Below are 12,171 nucleotides of genomic sequence, written 5' to 3'. Positions count from 1 at the left end.
TGCTTGTTTCGAAGACTTCCATAAAAATCACCTATTCACCTCCTTTAGTTGATAACTAGAACTTTCACTAGCATACCTAGAAACCCACGAGCTTTGTTCATCTCCAAAAGCTCCGAGTGTCCTGAGCATTGGGTGCTCTCAAATACTCTGCACCAAACACTTCTACCATAGTCTTTGTAAATTGTTTGACATAGAAGATAGAGGTGCTCTCTGCCATCGCAAAGTTCTGATCAATGTAGTCCGCCGGAACGCATAGGCCATCATGTGCGAAGTGTCGGTGACCTTCTGCTCATTGCTATGTCCAAGCAACCCGGCACAATTCCTTCTTTGCTCGAAGGATCACATGTTCCTTCACGAAAATTGCAAATGTGTATGAACAAGTCTTTGGACATTCTGAACGGGCGTCAGAAGTACCACTGAAAAATGGATGGTGAACCAAAATAATTGCGCATCAACCTCTTGTGCATCGCCACTAGCATACACGGAACCGTCGTGCTTCGGCTTCTTCCTCTTGTGCATCGCCACTAGCATAGAAAGTCCTCTTCTTCGTTCAAATCAAATCCCTCATTCGATGAGGAATCTTCCACGAAAGAGGAGTCGCACGAGCTCATCTACAATGCGGAAATCACTGTCAAACTACCTCCCCAACCACAATACAAAACCCCTTCAAGTTTGCTCATTTTTACCATGGGGGAATTTCGTCAAACACCTTGCTTGGGGGGAGGGAGGAAGAAATCGGTCGGCTGCGGCTTGTCCGGGTGGCGACGGCGGTACGACAGAGGAGACGACCGCAATCCCGCAGAGAAGACGACGTAGGCGGGCGAGCGGCTACGCGTGGCGGGAAGAACGGTAGGCGGGCGACCATCGGTTGGTCTTGGCTAGGAACAAGCCCAGCCCGACCACGACCTCGCCATGGAAGGCATAACGGCGACCGGCCCGACCACAACCTCCAGCGGCTGAAAATGAATCGGGGCTGCGGGGGACAGCCGACGCTAATACCACGAGGCAGGCGGCGGGGGACAGGCGGGCGTAGTGGCAGCGTGGCGGGCGGCCGTCGGGCAGGCTGCAGCAGTGTCGATTTTGGGCCAAATTAGCCCATGACGCCGTTAGACGGACGGACGACGGTCGCGCGGAAGCGGGAGGAAGGCAGTTGGGTGGTTGGCGCACGGCTGGCAAATTTACATCTCCTGTAGGTGGAGATGTATATTTGCATCACGAAGTGTTTTATTTATATCTCCGTGAGGCTGAGATATATTATATTTTTTTGCATATACATCATGTGTTGGAAAGGGGTTTTTGGGCCTCGAAAATGCAAAAGTAATTTTTTTCTGCAACTATTATTGGAGATGCTCTAACTTAGTAGGCACGTCCAAATAGTGTGGCTATGAATTTATTTATTTGTAGGCTACATAAAATAATAATTTTGTGGTTTAAAAACCAAAGACTAATTCCATTTGAAACTATATATATTTGTCTTTGTGGTGTACACCATAGCTTAAAAGATATACTGATGAAAACTTCATATGCACATACTACACATCTGTATATATAGTACATTTCTCCTTTAGAATATTTAGGGGTCTCAAAATAATAGTTGTAGCCTTTTAAACAAGTGCTCCATGTTACCTGAGAAGAGAAGAGTAATACGTATCCACGTTAAGGAAACATACCATATACACTATGTTTTCGTGGCGCGTAAACATCTATGTGGAACGTGACCAGATTCTTTTTCTCTCCTCCTTGCTCCCTGGCGGCTGGAATCCTAGCCGCCGCTAGGAGAGACCATCTTTCAGCGCTGTCCTCCGGCGGCTCCCCTTCGTCGGCGACCCCGGTCGTCGGTGGTGAGGGGGGTCACCGGATCCACACGTGTGGATTGTTTTTACTCACGTGTAGTCTATGTCTTTAGCCTGTTCATCGTCTTCGCTTCGGCGGCGACGATGAAAACGCTGAATAAAGATTTTTCGGATCCTTCCTAACGAGGCCATCGGTCCTACGGTTGGGGGTGGATTTGGAAGCCAGTCTGTTCAAGTAAGGATGGCGTGGCGGCGGCGGCATCCTCGTGGTGGACCTGTGTCCTTGGGCTCCGCCGTTGCGACGACGTTTGCTCCAGCGTCGGTGTGGAGCTTGGGAGGTAGTCCAAGAGCGATTGCAGATTATGGTCTGCATCGACGACATCTGGAAGACGAAACGTGTGCTGGGTTCGTGATTCGTGGATGGCAGGCATAGTTTCCTCCTTCAGCGTCTTAGTCGTGATGGGATGCCAAATCTGGAGTTCGATGGCGTGTCCGGAGTGTTGCCCCAATACGATTCGTTCAACGACAATGGCTTTACTTTTGTTGAGCTATTTTGGAGGTCCGCAAAGCTGCATATCAGCGATGAAGCCGCGTCGAGTTCGGGTGAGGAGATAATTCGTCATTCTTTTCTTCGGTGGCTATTATGGTGATGCCGGAGATAGATGACGGGCGTTGGTGTCAAACTCAAAGATGTTTTGCTATTTTTTTAGTTTTGTCATGTCGGTTTTTACGTGATTTGTACTTTATTTTTTATGATATGAATGAGATTATGATATGTTGGTGTCAAATTTAAAGATGTTTTGCTATCTTTTTAGTTTTGTCAGATCAGTTTTTACGCGACTTGTATTTTGTTTTTTATGATATGAATGATACACCAAACACGTATTACCATAACAAAAAACAGCTCTGTGGAACAGGCGATTTGGTGGAGGCGGTTCTAGAATCGAGCGCAAACAGGGCCAGACGAACCGGACCACCGGAACCACAATCTCGAGACAGACCGACCTGCCGGAGCGCGAGAGTCGAGGCGGCGGCCGGCGGCCGGCGGGGTAGGACAGGCCGGCAAGATGTCGTCGGTGTATGTGCTTGAGCCGCCGACGAAAGGGAAGGTGGTGGTGCAGACAACGGCCGGTCCGATCGACATCGAGCTGTGGGCCAAGGAGGCCCCCAAGGCCACGCGCAACTTCGTTCAGCTATGCCTGGAGGGCTACTACGACGGCACCCTCTTCCACCGGGTCATCAAGTCCTTCCTCATCCAGGGCGGCGACCCCACCGGCTCCGGCACCGGTGAGATCCTAAACCCTAACCAGACCTACGATATAGGGTTTCTGATTCCGGATTTCACTGTCGGTCTTTACCCAACTGAATCGCGGATTGTGCATCAAATTAATGATTAGTGTCTCAGTTTTGAATATCGTTCGAGCCATACATGTGATTGGTGGATTTGGGGGTGTTCTGAACTGAACCTGATGAGTATCTGACATCAATCTGCAGGGGGTGAGAGCATCTATGGGGCACCGTTCGCTGACGAGTTCCATTCACGTTTGAGGTTTAATCACAGGGGTTTATTGGCATGTGCCAATGCTGGCACACCTCATTCGAACGGAAGCCAGTTCTTCATTACCCTTGACCGCTGCGATTGGCTTGATAAGAAGAATACAATTTTTGGGAAGGTACGTGTCTACCTTGACTGTCCCCATTGGAGGTGATTATACAGTTTACCATGTATGTATGTGTGCGTCCAGGTCACTGGGGATTCTATCTTCAATCTTCTGGCCTTGGCTGATATCGAGACTGATAAGGATGATCGGCCTGTATACCCACAGAAAATTCTTTCAGTTGAGGTAGTTATTCCCCTCATGTTTCATTTAGTTCTGGTACTTCTGCAATGAAGCAGATTCTTCTATCTGTTTTACTGTTACTTGTGAAGCCTAAGTAGATGTTGCTTAGTTATGTGTGTTTCTGCTTTTATAGGTACTCTGGAACCCATTTGATGATATAGTTCCACGACAACTTAAGAAGATTCAGCCTGCTCCCAAGGCTGATGCTGAGAGGAAACCAGAGAAGAAAGCTGTTAAGTATGTTCTCTGCATGTTGGAACCAATTTTCCTTGCAAAGATAAGGTATCGGTGTTGGATTTCATTTGACTGTCCATTCATCCTGTAGGCAACTTAATGTGCTCTCGTTTGGAGATGAAGTAGAAGAAGAGGAGAATGAGGCAGCTTCTTTTGTGAAGGACAAAATAAAGAGTATCCACGATGTGCTCGATGACCCCCGTTTTCTTAAAGTGGAACCACAGGTTGAACAACTGGTGAGTATTATCAATTGTGTCCCTTGTGCTTGAGGAAATCTGTAGGATGTTAACCAATCCTTTGCTAGCAAACATATTGCACCACAAAAACCTAAAGAGACCTTGTCCAACTGGCGGACATGGCATTTTATACTGTGCAGCACACTTCTGCTATGTTAGTGTGCATACCATCTGAAACCAGAGATGTGTGTTGCTAGCTTTCTTACTTAGTCAACTTTATTCTTTTGACTTATAGTTGTGTAGATCATGCTTCCTCACTGGTTCCCAATCAACAACTTTAGAAGGCCAGTCACAAATGGGACCATTTTCTTTATTTTTTTCTAGCATTCTCTCTTTAACAGCACTAACTACCTAAGGAGCACTTTTGTACCGAGTGCTTTGTTGGACTAATTTCCTGTCTTTTGTCTTCTATTGATTATTCATATAGTTAAATATATTCCTGTTATACACCATTAATAACTCAAATACATTTTTCGTCTTGAATTGGTTTAGGACATGAGTTGTATCCTGGGCTCTGATCAGGTTTTGCTTAATAAGAGCTACTTGCTTACTATTGAATATTTTTAGACCTTGTCAAATTTGAACACCATTGTGCTTGTTGCAAATATCCAGTCCAAGGAGGAAGAGGAGAAGAAAAATGAAACTGTCCTATCTATCAGGGAGGCTTTAATCTCGAAGAAAGCTGAATCCAGAGAGCCAGAGCATGATCCAGAAAATGATGATTCTCCTGAAGATGAGAATGAGGAGGATTTTGACAACAGGATGCGTTCACGGATTCTAAAAAAGCGTAGAGAGCTTGGGGATATTCGGCAGAGTCAATCTTCCAAGAAAGGTAATTTGCTATTCCTGTTTCTATTAAGATGGCCCTTCTCCAGTTCAGCCATTTACTGTGCCATGACAGACATAATGAGAGGCAGGATTATGTAATTTCCTGCAGCTACTTGCATTTTTTTGGCTGATGTCACATGATTGCTGCATATAAGTTGGAAAACTGAGCAATCTGTTTCCCCCTCTTTGATGCAGATAAAACTCATCAGAAGGATAAAGAATTACCAGCTCACAGGTTCTATTATTATGTCTACCTTATCCATATGTTCCTTATCCTTATTCCTTATGCACTGTGTTTTTCTTCTGCAAATATCTATTGGTAGTTTAGTTCAATGTGGTAGGTTATCGTTATGATGTTTTGATCAACCAGAATATCTGTTCTTGTGAACAACACTATTCCTACATGTCCTTTTAGTCCTGAGCTTTTGTTTAATACTAAGCGTTAGTTTCCTGAAAACTCATTTATAAGTCTGTTACTACTTACAAGTATTCATATCTGGTAACAGGCAATAAGTTACCCAGGGACATAATATCACCATTCTGAATGACAACAAATTATGTGATCTTTTTAATATTTTAACATAATCATATTGAAATTACTTTGTGACATAAGGTGCATAGTGGACGGCTAAAGCGTGCGGAGAATGTCAAGAGAGGGCGGGGTAGACCGAATTTGACATTGGAGGAGTCCGTTAAGAGAGACCTGAAGGATTGGAGTATCACCAAAGAGCTAGCTATGGACAGGGGTGCGTGGAAGCTTGCTATCCATGTGCCAGAGCCATGAGTTGGTTGCGAGATCTTATGGGTTTCACCTCTAGCCTACCCCAACTTGTTTGGGACTAAAGGCTTTGTTGTTGTTGTTGTTGTTTATATTGAAATTACTTTTCATTGGCTTGCCATTATGATAAATAGTTTAGTTCTGCATATTGTGTGGTCACAATTTTTCTTAGTAGGGTTACCATGTGTCGAATATAACATGTGGTAATCTAAACATAAGTATCTATGTCATGCAGATACTAGAAGAATGGTCTTGTGTGTGTCTGCATGTCTGAACAACAACCTTTTAGTCCCAAATAAGTTGGGGTAGGCTAGAGTGGAAACCCAAAAGATTTCGAAACTTGGTCATATTTCTGGCATGTGATGGCTAACTTCAACGCATCCCTTTCCATGGCTAGTTCTTTGGTGATATTCCAGTCCTTCAGATCTCGCTTTACGGACTCCTCCCATATCAAGTTTGGTCTACCTCGACCTCTCTTGACATTATGCATTGCATGCTATATCCTTCCGCTTCTGGAGGCCTCAGTTGTATATACCCAAATCATCTCAGACGATGTTGGACAAGCTTCTTTTCAATCGGCGTTACCCCAACTCTATCACTATCACGTATATCATCATTTTGGACCCGGTTCTTTCTTGTGTGGCCACATATCCATATCAACATGCGCATCTCTGCTACCCCTAACTGTTGGACATGTCGTCTTTTAATCGGCGAACATTCATCGCCATACAACATTGCAGGATGAATCTCCGTCCTATAGAACCTGCCTTTTAGTTTTTGTGGCATTCTCTTGTCACAGAGGATGCCATAAGCTCAGCGCCCCTCATCCATCCAGCTTGATTCGATGGCTCACATGTTCATCGATATCATTCTGCAACATTGACCCCAAATGTGGAAAGGTGTCCTTCTGAGGTAACCATCTGCCCATCAAGGCTCCTCCTCGTGCCTAGTAGTACTGAAACTGCACCTCATGTACTCAGTTTTAGTTCTACTAGCCTAAGACCTTTCGATTTCAACGTCTGTCTCTACAACTATAACTTTCTATTAATCCCCGTTTGATTGTCGTCGACTAGCATCACATCATCCGCAAAGAGCGTACACCATGGGATATTTCCTTGTATAATATCCCTTGTGACCCCATCCATCACCAAAGCAAAAAGATAAGGACTCAAAGCTGACCCTTGGTGCAGTCCTATTACTTGGAAAGTCATCAGTGTCGCCATCATTTGTTTGAACACTTGTCGTAGCATTATTGTACATGTCCTTGATGGGGGTAATGTACTTTGTTGGGACTTTGTGTTTCTCCAAGGGCCACCACATTACAATCTGCGGTATCTTACAGTAGGCCCTCTCCAAGTCAATGAACACCCTGTATCTCTCCATAAGTTGTCTTACCAAGAAAATGCCTCCCATGGTCAACCTCCCAGGCATGAAACCATTTGGTCATGCTTGTCATTCTTCTTAAGCGGTGCTCAATGAATTTCTCTCATGATGTTACGGCCTGAAGTTCTCAAACATTCATGATGTTACAGACAGTTCATCATAAAAAGCTCTTAATACCATTCAAAACTGCTCTCCTGAAGCACAACTATCAAATACCTCCCAAGATGAAAAGAGGCTCAGAAAAAAAAGTTCTTCACTACAACATTGAACAATAGCAACTACTCCCTCCGTTCCTAAATACTTGTCTTTCTAGGCATTTCAACAAGTGACTACATACGGAGCAAAATGAGTGAATCTACACTCTAAAATATGTCTACATACATCCGTATGTAGTAGTCATTTGAAATGTCTAGAAAGACAAATATTTAGGAACAGAGGGAGTAAAATATTATATTTTTTCCTGTGCGTATCATTTATGCACTCTTAGCTTGCAGAATAGGGGAATAAACTAATGCTACATACATATTAGGGCATGTGAAATTATAGCTCTTTAACTCTTTTCAGCTAAAAATGTAGGGGGGACCCTGACAGTTATAGCTCTTCAACTAATTTTGTAAAAAAAAAAAAGGGCAACCTGGTGCATGTAGCTCCCGCTTGCGCAGGGTCCAGGGAAGGGTCCGACCACTTTGGGTCTATAGTACGCAGCCTTTCCCTACATTTCTGTAAGAGGCTGTTTCCAGGACTTGAACCCATGACCTCATGGTCACAAGGCAGCAGCTTTACCACTGCGCCAAGGCTCCCCTTCTTCAACTAATTTTGTAAAGCCTCTAAATTTCAGTTACATGGTGATAGGCTGATAGCAAGTCCACAACACTTGCTAAATGATATGGCTAGAGAACCACAAGTACCCGTAGCTGAATTGATAGGTCTACTTTTTTTACTGGAGCTGAACGGAATAGAGAACCACAAGTACTCGTAGCTAAATGATATGGCACTATGCGATGGCATACTTGTCGACCATGATGAACTCGAGGGCGGCGCCGCCCTGGAAGTACATGAAGTGGCTCACATATGTGGGAGTTCGCCAGCGCAAGTGCCTTGGAGGCTGGCCTGCCACTGGATGATGTGGAGGAGCAGCCCCTGACTCTAGAGGATGACATCTTCAGCATGCTGTGAATTGTAATCTAGGCTTCCCTGACTTTCGTTGACCGGATATGGTGGATGCGACCTTGTGAGAGCCAGACACAACTTGTCCGGATGACGGGGAACTCTGTGGCCCGTGGAGTCGATCAGCCCTGACATCTCTAAGCCTCGTGCAATGAGGTGCCCGCTCTCTGCGCTGGTACGCCTCACCCTTTCTCGGTCACCGCGTCCGCCCTGCAGCCGACACATTGAACGGGTTGAGTGGCGCCTAGCTGTCAGCTAGGGTTAGGAGGGAGCGGCGGGCGTGTGGGACGAAGCGGGAGGGAGCAGTAAAACGGGGGAGGCTCAAGGGCAACAAAAAATACTCGATGCTCCACGACTGGCTGACAAAGGAACCAGCGACACTGGGGTGCGAGGAGAGTGCAGCATTTCGAGCAGCCTCATGGTTTGGGGGGATTGTGTAGATACACAATAATTCTTTTCGGTAACCGGGTTACGATGTGTTGAATATAATGTATCTTTATTTAGTCTTACCATACCTGTACTATGCAGATAGTGGAAGAAGAGTCTTGCTTGTTTGCACGTTTGAAACACTTCGAAATTTAAACAGTATTCTGCTATAATCTACTCCCACAGTTGCTCCTGATTTTATTAACAATATGTTGGTAATCTAGTTTAGCAGTTGTCCTCTGAATTTATTAACAATTTAAATGTCCACAGGAGTGATGACGGCGACGACGACGATGATCATCAATCATCAAAATCACGGAAACTGTCTTTGAAGAAAAAAGGTGTTGGCTCTGAAGCCAATACTGAAAGGATGTCCAGAGGAGATGTTAATTTGCAACTGCTAAATCCAGCTGAACAAGAGAAACATTTGAAAAAACAGAGAAAACGCAGCCTCCAAGGCCGTGAAGTGGAGGTATTGTTTTTCTGCTTTCTTGTGTCCACCTTCCTTGTGCCATTTCATGATGGATCATGCATATTCATATTCCAGCTGACATCTCTTCTACGTGTCAGCTTTTGCTCTTGAAGTTGAGTGCCTAACTGTTTCTTAAACGTCAATTTTTTTCGTTAGACTTTAGCAAAGTTACAGAAGTTCAAGGCTTCCTTGATGAGTAATAAGCCTGCTAATATGGAAACAAAGGCAGAAGACAGTGAGGACTACAAAGAGTGGCATGCCAACCGTCTCACTTTCGCACCTGAATCTTCGAAGGTACTGGTATCTTTGCGGCTCTTCTTTTTCCCGCGCACACAAGGGAAATTGATGCATGAACCTATTTTATCTTTATACAGGATGGTATGACTAGGAAGGATGATCCAAATGACTATGTAGTGGTTGACCCTCTTCTGGAGAAAGGAAAACAGAAGTTTAACAAGATGCAAGCGAAGTTAAAGAAGAGAGATCGTGAATGGGCTGGCAGATCTCTCACATGACCCCTTTTGAGGTGCGTCTGCTAATCTTTCTAGTGACAAATAAATTGGATGGTAGTAGTACCGAACAAATGCTTTGAGCCTTTTATGTAGCTTGTTATCATACCACATTGTAGCGTTGCAGTATCTATAATTCGTTGTGTCTCAGATAAATCTTCTCAGTGATAGTATATCCTTCTGAATTTCTCCCACTTCTCGTTGACTAATTAATTAACACCCGCCTCCTTTTGCCCCCAGAGTTGCATCGTGCAAAAATGTAAACCATCGTACCGTGCAATGTGGCTGCTGCAGTTTTGGTGTTGAGTTGGATTCGGAACCTGAGCATAACAGATTCAGGTTCGTAATGGTAGAGTGACCACATGTGGACTGTCTGTACCAAACTGTAAATAGCAATTGTAGAATGCTTTTTTTTAATTGAGAAAAACATTTTGATAATTTACCCTTTAACAAGGCAACGTTACTGTAACATCTGAGATGCACCCTGTCGCATGCCATGCGTATTATAGCCTATCATGTCAACTCTAATCTAAAACAGTTTTGCTAAGTCTCAGTCGACTTAGACTTCGTTAATATTCCTTTGATCTTGCACGGGGACCTGTACAAAAAGTTTCTTTTCAGTTTTTTTTTTCTTATATACTACCTCCGTTCCATATCAATACTAAATCAGCGAGGAGTAATATGGAACGGAGGGAGTATATCACTTGAGACTTGGTTTGAGACCTAGACACACCCAATCTAAAATGGCCAATGCTAGGCGCTGGCCGACCGGCCGGGAGCTCAGATGGGTCACCCCACGCGCCGTCCGATAGGGGCAGTCATCAGCCGTTGGATCCCACATCTCAGATTTGATCGGCAAAAGAAGCAAACGAGGAATAATCCCACATATCTCGTCCCCTGCTCCCAACGGCGCCCACGGAGTGCCACCCAACGCCTGCAGCAGCTTGCCGTTGCCACCCACTCATGCAGCACACTCGCTGGTCTCGTTGCTGCAGACCCGCTTGGCCGCTCCCAGTACTAGCGGCCTTGTTGTCCATAGAAGCAGCCTTGCCTTGCCGTTTCCATGCCACTCCTCGTCGGTCCCAACTATAAAAGTGCATGCTCTAGCCAATGCAATTAAAAGACCGATCTGATAGAAGAGACTAGGCAGTATATTATACGTCAACACTCCTCCTCACGTGCGGCTTCTTCATGCCTAAACGTGGACTGAAAGAGGGCTGCAATTTAATGCGCCAGCTGGGTCTGCAATTTAATGTGCCAGCCGGGTCTTGAACTCAAGACCTTTACGAAATCAGTAAGGGCCGAGGTAGACACAATAGCCTGACGTAGAGCGACACGTGTTCGCCGTCTATCTCTCCGCCAACCCCGTCCACCATCGCCGTATGAAGCATATTGAGTTCGACATTCACTTCGTTCGCGAGCAGGTGGCTCTTGGAAAGGTTCGTGTTTTGCACGTTCCTACCACTCAGCGGTTTGCCGATGTCATGACTAAAGGACTATCGACCCCAGTCTTTGAGGAGTTTTGGTCCAGTCTCTGTGTCTCCGGCGACGCTTCGACTGCGCGGGAGGGGAAGGGGGGTGTTGAGAGTACGTTGTCCACTGCATGTGTATGGGACTTGGGTCTGTATTTATACCGTTGTATTTCTCTCCCCCCCTTGTATATTTGTACATCTTGAGAGACAAGTAGAGGCCGATCCATCCTGTACCTATGTATGTGCACTATGCACACGATTAATGATTATCGATTCGTGCAATCTCATTCTTCCTAACTAACACCAGCATCAGGTCGCCGCACCTTGCCTCGCCGGTTCAAGCGCCACACCTTGCCGTCTCAGCGCGCCTCGCTCGTTGCAGCACCTGTGCCCATCGGTCCCAGCAATCCTCGTAGCATCTGAGTTGTCGGTCTCAGCAATCAGCGAAGCCGGTTCCAGCAATTGACCTTGTCTGATGCAGCAATCCATGTCCTCGGTTCCAACATCAGGCGTTGTCATGGTCCCCCTAGCTTGCAGCAACCCGTGTCGTCGGTTCCAGCATTAGGCAATGTCGGTCCCACCATCGATGTCGGCCGCTCCCAGCATCCCCACCGGCCACTCCCAGCATCGCCACCCTGTGGTTGTAGCGGCCAAACCAGCCGCTCCTAGCATCGATGACGTTCATCGGTTGTTACCCCGTTTACAGACTTCGGCCGCGGAAAAGAATTCTATAAGACCAGGTCTCATCCAAGACCCATCCTGATGGATGACACGTGACATTTACAAATCACAAAGCATCTATTCCACCCCCACTTGAAATAGGGGGGGGGGGAGGGAATTAGATGCTTTGGGATTTATGAATGCACGTGTCATTCATGAGAATGGATCTCATCTGCTAACCGTGAGACCTGGTCTAATATAATCTTTTTTCTTCGGCGCAGCATCTTTCCAACAATAGTTTGCCCTGGTTGCCTTGGAGAAAGCAGAGGATATATGACGGGCTCGGATCATGCCTTACGGCCTTATCGGGAA

At 45.7% G+C, this 12,171-nt stretch overlaps 1 protein-coding gene across 1 annotated transcript; it reads left to right on the top strand.

Annotated features, from left to right (window-relative positions):
* The first annotated feature begins 2,716 nt into the window (after window positions 1-2,716).
* On the top strand, window positions 2,717-10,214 carry LOC119268255 (peptidyl-prolyl cis-trans isomerase CYP57-like). The gene is made up of 11 exons (XM_037549844.1): window positions 2,717-3,080; window positions 3,288-3,466; window positions 3,539-3,637; window positions 3,768-3,871; window positions 3,960-4,104; window positions 4,717-4,936; window positions 5,128-5,167; window positions 8,957-9,158; window positions 9,315-9,452; window positions 9,533-9,684; window positions 9,908-10,214. The coding sequence occupies exons 1-10, from the start codon at window positions 2,861-2,863 to the stop codon at window positions 9,671-9,673; spliced, it is 1,488 nt and encodes a 495-aa protein (XP_037405741.1). The 5' UTR covers window positions 2,717-2,860; the 3' UTR covers window positions 9,674-9,684; window positions 9,908-10,214.
* The last annotated feature ends 1,957 nt before the right edge of the window (window positions 10,215-12,171 follow it).

This window comes from Triticum dicoccoides, chromosome 3A (assembly GCF_002162155.2).
Source record: "Triticum dicoccoides isolate Atlit2015 ecotype Zavitan chromosome 3A, WEW_v2.0, whole genome shotgun sequence".
NCBI lineage: Eukaryota > Viridiplantae > Streptophyta > Magnoliopsida > Poales > Poaceae > Triticum > Triticum dicoccoides.
The sequence above is the reverse complement of the archived record's forward strand: the minus strand, read 5'-3'. Positions and strand labels throughout refer to the sequence as shown.

Excerpts from the sequence above, each read along its gene's own strand:
- LOC119268255 (XM_037549844.1), top strand. The coding sequence starts at position 2,861 with ATGTCGTCGGTGTATGTGCTTGAGCCGCCGACGAAAGGGAAGGTGGTG. Across the intron at positions 4,937-5,127 it reads GAGTCAATCTTCCAAGAAAG|ATAAAACTCATCAGAAGGAT; the intron begins GTAATTTGCTAT and ends TCTTTGATGCAG. Across the intron at positions 9,453-9,532 it reads TCGCACCTGAATCTTCGAAG|GATGGTATGACTAGGAAGGA; the intron begins GTACTGGTATCT and ends ATCTTTATACAG.